At 36.8% G+C, this 20,056-nt stretch overlaps 1 protein-coding gene across 9 annotated transcripts in view; it reads right to left on the reverse strand.

Moving 5' to 3' along the window:
* Positions 1-20,056, reverse strand: part of LOC128702897 (nuclear receptor coactivator 1) — an 852,422-nt gene that overhangs the window by 159,047 nt on the left and 673,319 nt on the right. For 6 of the 9 annotated variants that reach the window (XM_070102622.1, XM_070102623.1, XM_070102624.1 and 3 more), the window contains exon 21: positions 3,441-3,869. The exons of the other annotated variants lie outside the window; for them this stretch is intronic. In XM_070102622.1, coding sequence (XP_069958723.1) covers positions 3,441-3,869 — 429 coding nt within the window. The remainder of the gene's footprint in view (positions 1-3,440; positions 3,870-20,056) is intronic. 9 annotated transcript variants of the gene reach the window in all.

The raw sequence follows: 20,056 nt of genomic DNA on the forward strand, positions 1-20,056 counted from the left end.
ATAAACAATATAGCACACTAAACTCTTGCTTTATGCAGGTTTAATATATGTAAATAAACCTTTACGTGTTCCCCATTTCTACCCATAATTCCCTACATACTATATCAATTCGCCCTCCACAAATGGTATAGTTCACAAAACAAACTGATAATGAAGATTCCTATAATGAAGAATTAAATGTTGAAGAAGTAAATGCAATTATTACAGCTGCTATAGGCCAAGAATGCATATGCTGCATAAAGTGAGAGATGCCTGGAATGTATAAAAATACCATTTCTCCTAATGTTTCTAGAGTATGAGTACACATTGCTGACATCACCATACTGGCAGTCAGCTCATGCTAACCTACAGATGATCATCCCCTTTATTTCCTAATCATATCCTAAAAAAAAAAAAAAAAATGTGTTTAATTCTGGTGCCACGGGCTATCATACCAGATGTGATGGGAAATTAGATTTAACAATTTCATTGGATAAAAACCTAAAAAGTATGATATTTGTGGCCAGATTGAGGCTCTGTGCAGAGCCCAATCAAATGTTCCCAAGTAAAAAAATAAGTGTCTTGACAGAGTAAAATATTGGATATTTGGAATTTACCACTCTTCACCTGTCTAGACTTAAGCAGTCTTTAAATATTAGGCTAAGTCTGCCCGAAATGCCTTGGCATGTTAGTGACCTTCTTTATACCAATCAAACTATGAAATGTAAACACACATTGTAACCTTAGCAAAGAAATAGTTTTAATTTTGATTTTGATTTGATTCTGAGTTGTATTACGAGATGTCAAAACAGACACTACGGATCATTTTACTGGACAACAGCAGAAAAATGAGACAGAATGCATTTAGCATCAAACCAAAGTGCAAAATGAATCAGAGTACATAAAAGTACTCTACTAGTACAATTGTTAGCTATTTCTTGCATAATGACTAATTTTTGAAATATATTTGAGAAGTCATTTATCAATTATCTCACCACAGCTTACCCAACCTATTCATTTGTGTAACCATTGCTGACAAGTCCCAAGGACAAATAAAAAAAAAATTATTCAACACTGCAGTTGATCTATGGTCTACCCAAGGATGAATAACAAAATTATCTGGCAGGGCAGAAATTCTGAGGTTAGATAAAATCAGTCAACTGACCAACTGCGACCATGGGGTTGCATTTGGTTTAATTTGTTATCCAACATTTTGCTTATCAGACCTACCTCAGGTTTTGTAGAGATTAATTAGTAGGTGAATGACTGTATATGTAAAATACTGTCAAACAAAATATTATTGAATTGATTTGTTAGCTACACATGACTGCAGAGACAAATCACTTCAGAACGTAGGTTCACTTCAGAACATAGGTTCACATTTTATATTGTTATTATTTAATGTCTAACAGTCACAAAGAAACTTTAGCCAGTAGAATTATCCTGTAAACATCTGGTCTTACATGAAAGATAAAAACATGCAAAATTTGCAGAATAAGAAAACTGCAGGTGAAAAATGGAATTGGATAATTTTGGCTAAATACTGTAAATTTTAAGCTTTACTTGGATAGGTTAGGTAAAGTTATGCTTGTTTATACTTTTAGGCTGAAACTGGTGTAGTTAGGTCAAGACTTCCTAATTCAAGGGTTTGTTAAGTATGATTTGGCAAGATTAAGAAAGGCTAGATTTATGTTATGTCAGTTTTTCATCTTATTTAATCTTTGTTTAATTTTCAACCATACGCTGTCTGTTGCTAACTTGTCATTCAATGGAAAAACTTTAGCTATTTTAAGCCTTCAAAAGCCTCAGCTACTACCTCTTAATTATCTCTTGACAAATTTTATAAGCTTGGTAACATTGGGTTGCATTCTAATGCAAAATAAACTTTATCTACCCTGACTTTAAAATGTTCGGCAGCAGCTCTTAACAAAACCACTGCCATTTAGCACCAATACTCAAAAGTTACAAAATTCAGTCAACTAAGGTTAAATGTCATTATCACTGCCATCAGTGACCTGGCATCAGATCGGGCCTCATAAATCAGAAAACTGATAATACAGGAATAACAACTACATGTATAGTATTAACCTTGTCACAAGAAAGTAAAATGCATAAAAGATGTATGCAGAGGTTTCTAAGATTTACTTGCCATCTTACATGTTCAAGAAACAGAAAAAATAAAAAAATAAAAAATCCTACAAGAGTACAAAACCTTTAAGAAGATTCTGTTTACAATTCATATGACAGAGCTGTAGTAGTGTACCTCCCTGGAGAGTTGCTGCTCTCTGCCAACCTACTATTATGCCTATTCAGTAATGCTATAGTAAAACTAACAGTGTTCCCAGTTTTGATTTTAAATCACCATCCACTAGATCAGCTGCAATATTTGTTTGTTTATATATATTGTAGGTAGTAGGTTGGTAGACAGCAACCACCCAGGGAGGTACTACCGTCCTGCCAAGTGAGTGTAAAACGAAAACCTGTAATTGTTTTACATGATGGTAGGATTGCTGGTGTCTTTTTTCTGTCTCATAAACATGCAAGATTTCAGGTACATCTTGCTACTTCTACTTACACTTAGGTCACACTACACATACATGTACAAGCATATATATACATACCCCTCTGGGTTTTCTTCTATTTTCTTTCTAGTTCTTGTTCTTGTTCTTGTTTATTTCCTCTTACCTCCATGGGGAAGTGGAACAGAATTCTTCCTCCGTAAACCATGCATGTCGTAAGAGGCGACTAAAATGCCAGGAGCAAGGGGCTAGTAACCCCTTCTCCTGTATATATATTACTAAATGTAAAAGGAGAAATTTTCGTTTTTCCTTTTGAGCCGCCCCAACTCGGTGGGATACGGCCGGTGTGTTGAAAGAAGAAAAGATTTATATATATACATTTTTTTTTCCTAATAAGGCAGAGCATGCAGACTTCTTACCCCAAAAATTGGACACCAGATATCCCTCCAATACTACATGTCTGCAGTCTTACTGTTATTAATATTTTCCTATGGTAGATGGTACCTTAGGTTCCCTTGATCTATGTTACATTACAAATACTACAACTGTACTTTACTTACTTTCTCATATATTGGTTTACTGCACTTGAAAACATTCATTGCTTGCTTAATTCCTAATTTTGTCTTTAATTAAAATACTACTATTAATTTCTATGTTAAAAAGTATTACTTTTTTACAAGAGTTCACATGATTATTGCTTCTTTCAAATATATCTTTGTCTCCAGAACAAATGCATTGCCTCAGTAATGTTATGATGTGCATATGAATACTGTACCATATGACTATCTGGCTATGTGCACATGATTAATATAGCAACATACAGTACAGTATTAGTGAAGTGCGCATTTATATGAATACTACTTGGCTGTGATGTGCATATGAGTATGAATTCTACCTATTTGTGATGTGCATATGATGGGTGGTGGGTAGGAGAGGACTTACCCGAAGAGGTCCTGGCTGGGTCAGGGGCCCCATAGTAGTGGGCAGCCACCTCATAGTTGTGGGGGTGGGGTGGGAGGCCCCCCTCGTAGCCCTGGGGCATTACCCCTCCAACCAGCCCTGGCATACCACTCCCTGGTCCACTCCCACCCATAGGTGCTCCCCCCAGCATATGAGCACTGTCCACCGGCCCTGCTGCTGATACTGCTACTGGCCCCATTGGGGAGCCAGTAGAGGCCATTAATGAAGGGGGGAGAGAGCCAGGGTGGTGGTGACCCATATGGGGATGGGCTAAGGAGGAAGGTGGTACAGTGTGTGGGCTGGGGAGATGGCCGCCTGCAGCTGGTGGCAGGTGGGGAGGGGGTGCGGATGGGTCATGGTGGTGGCCCGGGGCTGGCGGGAAGTGGTGAGCACTGCGTGGGGAGTGCACACCTAGAAAACACACCGCCCCAGGTCAGTCACCTTGCTGCAGTCGGCACACACCCATGCACACAGTGATTACCAGTGCATACACCCACTTATGCTGTGATCAAACACACGCACGCACACACACATACACACACGCACACACACACACGCACACGCACACGCACACACACACACACACACACACACACACACACACACACACACACACACACACACACACACACACACTTGTGCATTCACTTAACCCAGACTTGCACCACCAGTACCACTCAGCCTACCATAACATAACTAAACTACCTTGTGAAATACTGGATTAATAAAAACAAAAAAATAACACATTAAAAACATTAGTGATGTGAAAATTAGCCTACACTTATTGCAAATTAAATAATATAGTTCTGACAAGCATATAATAGTGCAGTGAAACTTTTCTAATAAAAAAATACTAATCAAATAAACACTTAACTGAATTCTCAGGAATGGACTGTGATGAATTCTTTCTGTGTCATACAATGAATATGACAGCACATTAAATTCTAAAATTATGCAATAATAAAACAAATTCATTCTCAAAATAAAATTACATAAACAATTGATCCTTAGTCTTTGTGTTCATGTGAACTTGCAAAATTCCATATAGTAGAGTGGAACACTACATTAACTAGGGAACATTACATGAACAACAATAATGGTGCATATATCTCTTACTAAAAGGGTGCTTTACAAAGTGCTTGACCAGTAAAACCCTGAACAATCAAGACATCATTAATACCAAAGACCCGTGATCTCGTATGTTCCCGGGTGCAGTCCTAACCTAACCCCAGGATATATATGTGGTTCCTGGCATATTGTGCAGTGGCTGATAGGTTTTGCTAGTGGTGGCTGGTGGTGGGTTGTCTTGGGGCAACTTCAAGCCTTGCTCACTCAGGAACAGATACAGCTGGTTTTGTACAGCAGAGGGAATAGGAATTACAGGAGAGGAAGGGTTGGCCACTTCTGATAGGCTCAGTTTTGACAGGAGTAAGAAGGAGTGATAAGTAGCTTGTATTAACAAGATGTTGTTTAATAAAGTTTGTAATTTCAAGAAAGAAGGACAGGGGGGAAAATGGTCCAGGAAAGAAAATTATTCATTGGGATAAATACTGAATTAGGCTAAATATGGAACGAAGGACTTAAGAAATAGAATAAAAGCATGTATAAAAGGCATAACAGTACCTAAGCATGTGTAAAGAGTAAGATGAAGACTTCAGTTCAGTAAGGTAAATATAAATAAAGGTTTAAGTACAAAGGAGTATATAAAAACTTAAAGGAGAAAGCTTCAGTTCATGATTTTTTCAGCATTTTTCAAAAGCAAAGACAAAATAGACTACTAAAAACATAGAGAAATAAGTCTTAGAGTTTCTTTTCTTCCAAAAGTTCATAAAACATCATGAAAATATCTTTTACTTTTGTAAAATAAAATACAGTAATATGCTGAAGATGCCATCTTTAGATAAAATAATGTGTACAAACACTATTTGTTTATAATATTAATTTCTATTAATATATATATATATATATATATATATATATATATATATATATATATATATATATATATATATATAATGTATGTATGTATGTAGCAGTAATAAATCATTGCATTATTGCTGAATCACATGCACAATGCTTTATTCTAACAGTAGGACATCCATCTTATATTTTCTCTGCAAGATTACTTTAAACTTTACTGAAGACATGAACATTCTAACAGTCCTTCTACAAATGCAAAACTGTGTGTTAAAAAATGCATGAATATTTTTAGGACACTAATGTTGTAGCACAAACCACAATGAAAGAGTTTGAGGTGAACCTTCAGTATTCAACTGACCAATGCTCATTCATAATGTAGTTAATCTTTAATTCATTCCAGCCAATATTAAAATACAAGAAAAAGCAGTCAAGATATACTTGTATAATAATGAAAAAAAAGGTGCAAAGTTGTGAATGCTGGTATAAAAGTATAACTTGTTCTTGTTAAGAATACAAGTTTACAAATTAATGATAGCAACATAATAAACAGTGAATAACTAAACTATCCAAATAAGAATCAACATTCTGAAGGCATAAGACTAAGTAATATTGCAAAGTCATGCCCAGCAGCTATTAAAAAAATGAAAAGATATACAGTAGTATACAGTGATACCTCGGGAAACGAACAGCTCAAAACTCGAACAATTATGTAAGTGTATTTATGTAAGTGGGAGCAAGGGGCTAGTAACCCCTTCTCCCATATAAATTACTAAATTTAAAAGGAGAAACTTTCGTTTTTCTTTTTTGGGCCACCCTGCCTTGGTGGGATACAGCTGGTTTGTTGAAAAAAAAAAAAAAAAAAAAAATTATGTAAGTGCTTTTATAAGTGTGTTTTTGGGGATCTGCAACAGATTAATCTAATTTCCATTATTCCTTATGGGAACAAATTTGTTTGGTATCGGCACTCTAACAGCCTTCCGGAACGAATTAAGTTCGTATCCTGAGGTACCACTGTATTAATAAACATGTATATGCCTCTTTTTTTATCTTACACATTAAATGCAATATTCTAGGACAAAGCTTCATTTTGAATGCTGAAATATACTTTTCTGCAAAGGGGACCATGGAGAGCCTGGAAGGAAGTACAACACACCAATTTCCATGTGAATTTGCAGGGTCAGTGCAGTCTAGTTGCTTGTTCGTGCTCAAAACAGACTCTTTTGCACCACTCACAAGTAATTACTCTTTTGTTGTTGTGCCATGCAGGCATCAAGCAACAGGACACACAAGCCTGAGCAGCCAGCTATGAGACTGAATGTCAGCTGGGAAAGAGGAAACCCAGGGCCCCTGTGATTCCTAACGTAGACAAGCCACTTTCGCCATTCAAGACAGCTTTCTCCTGGGGAAGGCCCTGGAAAGCCTACCTAGAATTTTAGCAGCACCCAGAATGGAGGAGGCTGCAATTGAACTGGATGAAACCCAAGTGGGAATGAACTTCATACAGGAACCCAAGACATTGAGGCGTGGTATTGTAAGATATCCAAAGAAATATGCTGGATGCAGTGTGCATGAGACTCTCCATGCACAAAATACAGAGGTAGCTCTGGAGAATGTGAGCTGCCAAAGCCAGAGAATCTACTATGCTCTTAGTATCATGGGTATAGAAGTAAAATCTACTGGGCACAGAGACAAAGCAGTGCACCCAGATGGAAACAAGGTGAGTGAGAGCAATCCCAAGGCAACATGGAGTACCTACAGTCTAGAGGAGTGGATGTCGAATGCTTAATTCCCAGAACTTCACGAGAGAAATTAACAGACAGACAAAGCCAAGAAATCTGAGGTTACAAGCATCACCAAATTAGTCAGAATCCAAAGAGCTTGAGATAGAGATGGGACTGAAGATGGTAATATAAATGCCTCTAAATGAAAGTTTTACACCACCTGTGGGGTTGGAAGAAGAGAAGAGCTCCCCAAGGGTAAAATATGATAAGACCTATTCAGGAGTTGTTGAGGAAGACTGAAAGTTGTGCATAGGGAAGAGGCAAGGGACACAAGGGCAAAGAACACTCTTAAGAGGAGGGCAGGATGACCTCAGACAGCATAAGATGATGACTGAGGAACCCTTAGTAATCACCTCCTTTCATTAAAGATTCCTGAACATAAGAGGAGCCATGTGATGCAGGTTTCTGTGCAGAGGTGCACTGGGAGGGCAGAAGATAGCAGAAGCACTGTTACAACCCTCCCTGCCCTGACAGGAAAAAGTCTGGCAAAGTGGGCTTCAGATGCCTGGCTTGAATATCATTATCATCACAATCAAAGCTAAGCACTAAACCCACAAGCGTCATACAGTAAGCCTGGCTCGAGAGAGAGAGAGAGAGAGAGAGAGAGGGGCAACAGTCCTGCTGGGCTTGGACCCTGATGTTACCCAAATCCATCCCCAGATACAGCACGTTGCTGTCACGTTAGCCTGTGAGACCAAAACCACCAAAGATCGTGACTTTGATTTTTTAGCACAACATGTAACTGCTAAACAACCAGTATATCCTAGGTGATTGCCTGTAAGGAACAATCCTGTCTCAAGAAGACGATGCTAACAAAAGCTCCTACCTGGAATCTACCTGGAGAATCTTCTGAGGGTCAGTACCCCAACAGCCTGGTTCATGACCATACCTCCTGGTGGATTAGGGCCTGATGAACTAGGCTGTTACTGCTGGCTGCACGAAGACCAACTTATGAACCACAGCCCAGCTAAACAGGAACTGATGTGAAGAACCTATTCAGTTCCCTCTTGAGGACAGCAAGGGGGTCTATTGGTAATCCTCCCTTATGTATTGGGGTGCTGTTGAATAGTCTTGGCTCCCTTATACTCAGTATGTTATCTCAGTCTTCTCAGTGCATCCCTGCTTTTCATTGGGGATATATACACCATCTGTTGAGCCTCTTGCTTTTGTGTAGGGAGTGATTTATGTGGGCAGATTTGGGACCAGTCTCTCTAGGATTTTTCAGGTGTAAATTATGATGTATCTTTCTGCAGCCCTCTGGAAGACTTGGTTAATATCAGCTTGGAGATGTGCTGTGTTCTTGATGTCACTCTTATGCAAATTCTAGTATTGTTGGCAAAGGATGATACAGGTCTATGATTTATGTCCCTGTCTACATCAGAAATGAGGATGAGAAAAAGGATGGGGGAGAGTATTGTGCCTTGGGGAACAGTTTTTCACTGTGGCAGTTGCTGACTTAATTCTGCTTACCATTATTCTTTGTGTTCTATTTGTTACAAAGTTGAAAAATCCATCTGCTTATGTCTCCTGTTATTCCTTTTGCATGCATTTTATGCATTATTATACCACAGTCACACTTGTTGAAGGTTATTGCAAAGTCTTTGCACACTTCAATGCATTTTATTTGTCTTCTAGTACATCCAAGACCTTCTCTAACCCTATGCTGCCCTGGATTGTGCAACCTTTGTGAATCTGAGTAGTTAGTGATGTTGTTTCTCAAAATGCTTTCGAAGATTTTTACAATGTGGTATGTTAGTGCTATTGGTCTATAGTTTTTTGCCATTGCTTTGTTGCCACCCTTGTGGAGCAGGGCTATATCCATTGTTTGTAAAGTTACTTGCAGTGCTTGATGAACATGGAGTTTCCTGAGTCTGGGACTGGGGCAAAGTGTCTGGGCATGTTAATAGCTCTTTCAAAGTCAAGTGGGGATAGGGTTATGTCAGAAATTTTGGAGATGTTCAGAAAGAATTAATTCACATTGTCAACCTGAAAACAGAATCATATAGACTTCAGTATATCATTCATTTCTTTGCTGTCATCAGCATAGGTTTAATCTTGAGAAAGGTGATAGAGATTCATGCAAATTCTGGGTTGATCATGACCCAGGTCTGGAAGCTGAGCTGCATCTTAGGGTCTTCATGTATTTGTCATGGGAGGGAAGGATATAAGTGATGAAGACAGCATTTGGGAATGAGACATACCCCAGAAGCCCAAATGACATGGGAAACAGGGCACATATTGATCAGGAGAGTAAACAAGACAAAGTAACCCCAAAAATAAAGTGGAAAGTCCCTGCAACAGCAAAAAAATAAAAGGTGTAAGGACATGGGGAGCCCACAGAGCTGACAGAAAAAACTGGTCCTAGTTGTGAGCCAGTAGCTCATGTATAGAACAGTGATTGTCAATGATCATTGCCCACATCTCAAAAAAGAACATCATGATCACTATGTTGTCTTTGTCTCAAGGTCATGAAGAGCCCAGATGAATTTAGGGTCCTGCACAAATGGCGTGAACCCCTTGTTGCCCAAGAGTGGAGAGGAAGCAGAGTCAACCAAATAATGATCCATCACAAATGGAAAGGTTAGATGATGGAATATCAAAAGTCTAGTGATAAATGACTAGACCAGAATGCTACACATGGTAACAAAAGACTAATGACTGATGAGTGGGGTAAATAAAGCCATTTTGGTTAGCAACTAGCAATCAGACTAAACCAGGGCTAGGAGAGGGGCTTGCTAACTGAGCTCACATAAAAATGAATACCCAAACATTCACCATTTAAGTCTCATGTCAATCTGACATATACAGTACTGCAGTTCTTGGAATATTAAAAACTGAAACATTACAGCAAGAGAAGATGACTCCTGATTAACTATAATGTATATAAAACCTTATCACTACATATGAACATAATGACATGAATCCCAGATGGTCAAATTCAAAATAAATACACCACACAATATTTGTTATACAGTATACAAAACTGAAATGATGCAACATTTTACGTTTATTATATACATAAGTAACCTTGAGCCATAAAATCCATTTTACAGAACATGGTTTCTGTTCTTTGCTTATTAGTGATGCCTGCATATTTAAATAAATAATTAAATTAATAAGATCCCTTAATTTTAACTTACTGGACCACATTCTGAACTCTAAACTGCCTCAGTTAATGTTAGTACCATACAAGAAAGTATGGTAAATTTGATTATCCATCATATAGACTTTATATGACAAATAACAATATTATATCTCAAACTCTTAAAATAAACTGTTCATGCAACAATGTAAATTCCATCTTGCTTTCCATTTTCTTAACGGTGAAATCTTAAACTAAGTCTGAACGAAGTTCACTACACTTGTACAGACATTTCCGTATTTTTGAGAATAACCTGCATGTAATAAATAAAAAAATTTTGTCTTAGAAAACTGTTTTTACCTCTCTTTTTTCATATAGTGTGCTATTATCCATCACGTTTGTCTTCTCATGCGATAATTACAAGCTAAACTTCTCTGTTGTGTATGGTGTCACTTAAAAGGTGACAAAACAAATAACAAAAGACTGAATCAAAGCTTATGAATGATGTTTGTTTATAGTAACTACAAGTGTAAAGCAACTCATGTGTAAAGCAACTCAACAAGTGTAAAGTAACTCAACAAGTGTAAAGTAACTCAACAAGTGTAAAGTAACTCAACAAGTGTAAAGTAACTCAACAAGTATAAAGCAACTCAACAAGTGTAAAGTAACTCAACAAGTATAAAGCAACTCAACAAGTGTAAAGCAACTCAACAAGTGTAAAGTAACTCAACAAGTATAAAGCAACTCAACAAGTGTAAAGTAACTCAACAAGTATAAAGCAACTCAACAAGTGTAAAGTAACTCAACAAGTGTAAAGCAACTCAACAAGTGTAAAGTAACTCAACAAGTATAAAGCAACTCAACAAGTGTAAAGTAACTCAACAAGTGTAAAGTAACTCAACAAGTATAAAGCAACTCAACAAGTGTAAAGTAACTCAACAAGTATAAAGCAACTCAACAAGTGTAAAGTAACTCAACAAGTGTAAAGTAACTCAACAAGTATAAAGCAACTCAACAAGTGTAAAGTAACTCAACAAGTGTAAAGTAACTCAACAAGTGTAAAGCAACTCAACAAGTGTAAAGTAACTCAACAAGTATAAAGCAACTCAACAAGTGTAAAGCAACTCAACAAGTGTAAAGTAACTCAACAAGTGTAAAGTAACTCAACAAGTGTAAAGTAACTCAACAAGTGTAAAGCAACTCAACAAGTGTAAAGTAACTCAACAAGTGTAAAGCAACTCAACAAGTGTAAAGCAACTCAACAAGTGTAAAGCAACTCAACAAGTGTAAAGCAACTCAACAAGTGTAAAGCAACTCAACAAGTGTAAAGCAACTCAACAAGTGTAAAGCAACTCAACAAGTGTAAAGCAACTCAACAAGTGTAAAGTAACTCAACAAGTGTAAAGTAACTCAACAAGTGTAAAGCAACTCAACAAGTGTAAAGCAACTCAACAAGTGTAAAGCAACTCAACAAGTGTAAAGCAACTCAACAAGTGTAAAGCAACTCAACAAGTGTAAAGCAACTCAACAAGTGTAAAGCAACTCAACAAGTGTAAAGCAACTCAACAAGTGTAAAGCAACTCAACAAGTGTAAAGCAACTCAACAAGTGTAAAGCAACTCAACAAGTGTAAAGCAACTCAACAAGTGTAAAGCAACTCAAACATATATCAACAATAATATAAAAGAAATTGTAGTAATAGCATGTGAGAAGAAATTTATTAGGAAATGTTTTGGTCCTGTAACCTTGTTCACTCCTGATACAAAAGATATAAAAAACATAGTATATAAAGCCAAGATGCAGGTGAGTGAAGTGTGTGTTAGGTACAGACAACAGTTAAGTCAGACTTTTAACTGAGCGGAAGTCACCTGATGTGGCCCACACTGTGACAGTCATCAGGTGACCTTACTTCCAAGTCCACATTGTGACACAGTCATCAGGTGACCTTCTATGGCCACACTGTGACACAATCATCACATGACCTTATTTCCATGCCCATGGTGACACAGTCATCAGGTGACCTTCTATTTCCACATTGTAACACAGTCATCAGGTGACCTTACTTCCATGCCCAAATTATGACATAGCCATCAGGTGACCTTACTTCCATGCCCATATTGTGACAGGCATCAGGCGACCTTCCATGTCCACAATGTGACATAGTCATCAGGTGACCTTCCATGTTCACAATGTGACAGTCATCAGGTGACCTTACTTCCATACCCACAATGTGACACAGTCATCAGGTGACCTTACACCCATACTGACAGCCACAAAGTCACTTTACTTACATTCAGCTTAAACCTGACCTGACCACTGCTTATAGCTATTATGACCTCTCTTCACTCACCTGCACCTTGGCTTTATATCCAGAACTATATATCTTGTATCACAGGAGTGAACAAGGATCAAGGACTGAAATGTTTCCTAAAAAATGTCTTGGGTATCCTCATGTGTCATTTCCTCCACCTGTGTGTACCATAAACAGGTGCTCCTCGACTTACAATGTGATTACATTCCAATGAACCCATCATAAATTTAATGTATCGTAAGTCGAATATCAATATATGATATGATAAGGAAAAAAATAACTTCTGTCACTGAGTAAGTAAATAAACAAATAATCACTGTAACTAAATACAAGTACTGAAAAGTAAATAAATGAATACATTTTAGCCTATCAATAACTCTACAGAAGTGAATATGCTTAGCCATCGCACCATTGTAAAGTTGAAATATAAGTCAAACTATCATTAAGTAAGGAGCATCTGTACCTGGTAGTTCCCATTAAATTAATTGTTGATGACAGATACCTTGTTTACTCAAAGAAACCTAAGGGACCAATGAAAATTTGTGATGCATGATTTACATAAACAATCTCTAAAATGTAAAATACAAATTTCAAGTGTTCTTCATTTGAAAACTCTAATATAAATTATGCCACAGTACTAAAGCTAAAGGAACACAAATATTTAAGGAACTGATAATTAAGACTTCATCATCATCATCATTACTGACTCTAGGAAATACATTCTCTGACAAGACTTTAAGGTGCTCTCTCAGCATATGACTAGCATATGACTTCCAGTAAGAAGCAGAGTATATACTCACAGGACATAGTTACATACACTGGAAAGCAAGTCAAGAACTTTACTTTATCACTGTAAATTTCTAATAATACAAATTAATTGTATCAAGTGTTATTCTGGTCTTCAAAACTGAAAGAGTAGATGCGGTCAATGAAAAATTCATTTACATAATTTTATATTAGAATTTTTCCTCAGTGAATAAAAATTTAAAATACAGAAGTAAGACTTGTGCTGATTCTGTATCAACTAAATGTTTATGTAAAACTTATAAAATATCATCTTATGATAAAGGTATATTTTCACTGTTCTTTCCAAAAGACTAGATTTGAGGTAGTAAGCTGATATCAATGCTGACTGAGACTGTATTTATGTTGGTAGAATTACCAACAATATGTTAGGTATAAGGACACAAGTGCAACTAATGTGACATTTTATTGTGGCAACGTTTCGCTCTCCAGGAGATTTGTCAAGTCGAAATGAGAGCAAAATATTGCCACAATAAAATGTTACATTAGTTGCACTTGTGTCCTTTTACCTAACATGACTGAGATTCAATAGAATAAACTAATTTCTGAGTTTAGACTGAAACACACTCAAATACAATAATCATTATTATTTATCCAGAAAGAGCTCCAATTGGCAAGAGTCACAGTAGAAGAATCAAATATGTACTATACAGTAGGGCCCCACTTATACGGCAGACTAGGTTCCAGGCTACTGCCGGAAAGCAGAACGCCATTTTTTCCACTTATAAATGTATACAAATGCCAGATAACAAGTTTACACTAACATATATTAAGTCAGCAATAGAACTAGGCATTAAAAAACAATAAAAAGTAAAATACACACACTGTACACTCATTATTTACCTCAAAATATTTGTAGTCTTAATGTAGGGCAAAAGATGAGTAGTATTTACAGCAAGAAGTTAGGTGTGGTAGCCCTCCTGGCCACCCTTACCCACACATAAAATACTACAACAATGCTTAAAGCTCCATAGTGATAAAATGCATATACAGTACACTCACTACTTTTTTTTTTTTAACAAGTTGGCCGTCTCCCACCTTAAAATATTTGTAGTCTTAATGTAAGGTGAAAGGTGAAAAGTATTTATTTGTAGAAAGTTGTGAGGTAGGTAGGATAGTGTAGATAATCCTACCTGGCCACCCCACCCACTATGTAAACAAACAGACAAAGCATCTGGTTATGGTTCATAAACTTTCATACAAACACCTTACATTGTGTACAAGTTGTCTCCACAGTGGTACAGCAGAATAAATAAAGATCAACACTTCCATTCTCATGTAATTTTTAGAAGGAATGATGTTCTTACAAATTATTATTATTATTATTATTATTATTATTATTATTATTATTACAAATTATTATTATTATAGGTTATTATTATTACAAGTTATTACATGTATTATTATAATCATAATAAAAAAGACCTAAATCCACAAGGGCCATGAAGGCATATGAAAGGAATATTTATCTACAGTTATCCCCCAGTGTTTGACTAAAGAAAACGTAATTCTTCCGACACTCCTACAAAGTCGCTTTGTAAACAAATCTCATATTTATGTCAATTTTTATTCTGTGGGTGTATGTATAATGTTTATATGCTATGTAACATGTTACTTATATAATTTTGAAGAAAATATTATAGATGGATTAATGAAAATGTTTATATTAACGTAAAATAAGACATTTAATGTGCCCAAGAGAGATTATTATTACGTAGTATTACTCTGGCGTCGTGAATAGAATGACTCTTAGTGATTCTAGTGTGTACCTGCATGCCAGTACAGTGTGTAAGTATATTTAGGTACAGGTACACATAAGCATAATTATCGGAGTACATATAAAATACGCAATAACTTCAAAAGACTTGAAATTTTGGAAACTTTCCAGACATAATAGATGTGCTCACGGAGAATGTAAACAAACCGGGTGGAGCACACTGCATTTAAAAGACTGCTTGCTGTATAGCAAATTTTGGTCATAATTTGAAATCGCTGTATTAGTGGAACTCCATAAGGCGAAACACCGTAAAGCAGGACCCTACTGTATTTATTATATCAAATTTTAATGCTCAGAGTGACACTTCACAATCTCTTCTTTCATTGACTGAAATTCAGAAGAAACTTTTCCAAAATTTAACAAATACACCTTCAGATTTGTATCCAATATCTAGGATTGATACTTCAATTTCACAAGAATCACTTCAGGATAAAACAGATTCACAGATTCAGAGAAAATCATAAACATTTTCCTCCATATCAAGATGGACTCATCTTATACATAATTACTGATATGGATTAGAAGCAAAATAAAATTCACCTTAAAAGTATAACTGTTCATGAAGAAAAGTTCTTGACAGTTACAGATGAGAGAGAGAGAAAAAAAAAAAGCAAACTTTGAAACTGGAGTGGAGAAGTGCTTCTCAAATTTCATGATCAGATTTTCTATTCAATTCACAATAATTAGCAGAATCTTGTGTATACTGCTGTAGAACTGGAAAGTGTATGAATTCTCCAATGGACCTCATCTTTCCCTGAAATTTCAAGTTGAGTTCAGTGGAACCTCAAAAATTGAACATATCGCATATCGAACGTTTCGAAAATAGGACCATTTTTTCGGACAAACTGTGTCCCTATTATCGAACGTGCCCCTATTTTTGGACCGCCGGGTATGGGACCTGTCTGCCGCCCGCTCTGTCCGCGTCCCTGCACAGGCGCCGTGAGCAGTCTAGCTTTGTTTATGCTTGAGTGAACACTAACCTGCGCTCTCATTCACGCATTTTACGATTATTTCGTTGTGTTTAGTGCTTGTGGGACTGTGAAATAAGCTGCCATGGGCCAAAGAAACTTGCTAGTGGTACCCCTGTGGTAAAGAAAGTGAGAAACACCATAGATGTGAAGAAGGAAATAATACAGAAGTATGAGAGTGGTGTGAGACTTGTTGAGCTTGCCAGGAAGTATGGGAAAAACAAGTCGACCATCAGTTCTATCCTGTCAAAGAAAGAACAAATCAAGGAAGCTGATGTTGTAAAAGGTGTTAATATAGGGAATGGATGAGGTGCCTTCTTCAAAGATTAAGGAGATTTGTGCCAAGTGGAATGATGTCCAAATGTTTGTGCAGAAGTACCACCCTGAGCAAGCTGAAACAAGCCATCTTTGCAACAAGTTCAGTGACAGAACCATGTCCCATTTTAGGGAAATGTTAAAGAGGCGCCAGAAACAGAGGACTGTGGACAGTTATTTTGTGAGACAGGGGTCCAGTGACTCTCAAGCTGGTCCTAGTGGCATTAAAAGACAGAGAAGGGAAGTAACCCCAGAGAGGGCTTTACCTGAAGTCCTCATGGAGGGGGATTCTCCTTCCAAACACTAACCCCAACTCCCTCTCTCCTCCTCCCTATCTTCCAGATGCCATCACCAATCTTCAATAAAGGTAAGTAAAAATGTTATTTTATATGTATTACTATACATAATTAAAAACTATAGTATTTGTTGTATGTAAAACTGTAATTAATCTCTATAAAATGTATTTTTTGTGTGAATATTTTTGGGTTTCTGGAACGGATTAATTGTATTTCCATTATTTCTTAAGGGAAATATTGCTTCGAATTTCAGACTTTTCGAATTTAGAACTAGCTCCTGGAATGGATTAAGTTCGATTTTTGAGGTTCCACTGTATATTTATACTCATTAACAGCAGACATTGCTAACTTTCTTTTCTCAACAAGTCTCCAAAATGAGGTGCTAGCCACACGCAGTCCAATCTATGCGCTACAACACAGTTGATTAGGAACTTATAGTCCCTCTTGAAGACAGCCAGGGGTATGTTGGTAATTTCTTTAATAAATGAATTGTGTTGAAAAATCTTAGTCTCCTTACATTTATTCAGTTATCTCTTAGTGCACTCATTATATTTATTGGAGATATTTTGCAGAGGAAATGACTGTTTTGCCAATTCCTTTCACAGGGAGTGATTTTGGTGTGCTGACTGAGACCAGTCAGTCCAGAATTTTCCAAGTATAAATTATGAAGCATTCATTCCCTGTAATTCATATGCTTGACTGAATTTATATGGGCATTACAAACATTATGCTGCACTGTATTTGTCTACATGAAGGTACTGTATCTTGAAATAAAGATAAAAGCCTTGGTCACTGCAGTAGGTCCCCTACTTTTGACATTAATGTGCTTCTGAAAACTGTTAGCAACTCAGAGCTCATTTTCTCATAGAAACCCTTATTATAAATGGAGATACTGTACATTCTTGAACCATAATATTCAGTATCTAATTTCATTTATTTTACAACTTAGAATACTTACCCAATATTTTACATTCAATACTTTTCCTTTTCAATTACAAATAGTATCAAACAATGTTTAATTAATGTGCACAGAGAAATAATAACAGTGAGATCAAACTGAATGCATCATACAGAGTCCAGGAGAGGAGGGTGGAAAAAAGTCATTCTTGAAACTGAAAGAAATCCAATATACTTTTTCTCATATGCAAAATCCAATGCAAAAGCCACATCTAATATCGTGCCCTAGCTTAAAGGAAACATAACTTATACTGATGACAATAAAGAAATGAGTGAAACACTGAAGTCACAATGCAACTCTGAGTTAAAAGAGCCATTAATCGGTCTAAAGATTGACAATCCAAATAAATTTTTCGTGAACGAGACTCAAAATTCTGCCAGCATCTTTAAAATTTCTGACATAACCCTAACCCCCACTCAACTTTAAAGAAAGTACTGATAACATGCTCATGCACTCTGCTCCAGACCCAGATTTGTGGAACTCCACATTCATTCAGAGCTACATAAAATCACTATCACATGTCTTAAATATTCTATGGAAATGGAATCTGGGCACAGGAGTTATCCCACAGTCATTATATAATACAAATATAGCCCCATTCCATAAGGGTAGTAATAAAGCAATCGCAAAAACTCTAAAGAAGTGGAATGACCTCAATGAAAAAGTAGAAGCAAACTACATACATAGCTTTAAGAGCAGGTATGATAGGGCACGTGAGGTTGGCAGAAAGTGAATCTGTCAAGCAGCAAGCTGAGAGGCAGGGCCAGGAGCTAAGACTTGACCCCCTTAACCCACATATACTGTAGGTGAGTGCATATATGTGAGCACAGACATGCAACATTACTCAAATTTTGAAGTTTGAAAGAAACACAGTGATAAACATGTGGATTCACAAAAACTGCACAACCCAGGCAATATGGGTTAAATAGCAGGTTGCTTCTGCCTCTCACAAATGATGGACCAATGTAATATGGTCTTGAGTGCACTGGAAGATGAATAAAATGCAGATACAGTGCACACAGACTTTGCAAAAAGCCTTTGACAAGTGCAATCATGTGCATTACACACAAAATGCAAGCAACAGGAATAACTTGAAAAGTGGGCAGATGAATATTAAATTTTCTAAGAAATAAAACATTAAGACTAATAGTAAGTAAAGTCAAATTAGAGTAAATCACAGTGAAAAGTGCTCTTTTCCAAGGCACAATACTCAGCCCAACTTTTTCTTATTTTCAAATCTGACATGTAAAAAAAGACATCAATCATAACACCATTTCATCTTTTGCAGATGATACTGGAATTGGTGTGAGTGGCATCCATTGAGGACAAAATAAATCTTCAAGGTAATATAAACCAAGTCTACCAGTGGGCCACAGAAAACTATATGATGCTTAATGAGGATAAATTTCAATTACTGTGCTATGGAAAAATTTAGGAAATAAAAATGAGAACAGAGCATAAAACAAACTACAACCACTCAAAAGTGAAAGATTAATGTGAGGGACTTGAAAGTGATAATGTCAGACCTTACATTCAAGGATAACAAAATCAGTAGTGTTATCACATGTGTAAGAAAAATGACAGGTTCAATAGCTAGAGCCTCTGAAACAAGAGATGCCATGCCAGTGATGAGACCCTTTAAGTCACTTGTTCTCTACAGACTGGAATACTGCTGTATACTAACAGACCCTTGTAAGGCAAGTGTAATGGCAGAGGATCAGAAGGTTGTTTGAACTGTCATGTCATTGCACTTCTGGAAGGACAGGAATTAAGTGAATGGCAGTGAATTCATTTCCTCTTTTGTTGGGTCACCTCTACTTCGGTGGGAGATAGCTGGTGTATTAAAAGAATACAGATCTGGAGAATGTACAGAGAACCTTCACTGAGCATATAAATTTAGTCAAAGTTATTGGAAATACAGTGAACCCCCGGTTAACGATATTTTTTCACTCCAGAAGTATGTTCAGGTGCCAGTACTGACCGAATTTGTTCCCATAAGGAATATTGTGAAGTAGATTAGTCCATTTCAGACCCCCAAACATACACGTACAAATGCACTTACATAAATACACTTACATAATTGGTCGCATTCGGAGGTGATTGTTATGCGGGGGTCCACTGTACTTAAAGTTCTTCAATTTATACTCCTTGGAATGTAGTGAGAAAGATGCATCATTATATACACCTGGAAACTCTAGAGGTAATGATCTCAAATCTGTACACAGACAGCACTATGAGAGCAAGAATATCAGCAAATGGTGGAAAATGCCCCCAGCAAAAAGCAGGATTGCATGAGTATACTATACGATAACTCAAAAGTGTAAAGGGGCCAAGATGTTTCAAGACCCTCCTTTCATACATAAAGGGAATTACCAACAGACCACTTG

This window comes from Cherax quadricarinatus, chromosome 82, assembly GCF_038502225.1.
Source record: "Cherax quadricarinatus isolate ZL_2023a chromosome 82, ASM3850222v1, whole genome shotgun sequence".
Taxonomy (NCBI): Eukaryota; Metazoa; Arthropoda; class Malacostraca; order Decapoda; family Parastacidae; genus Cherax; species Cherax quadricarinatus.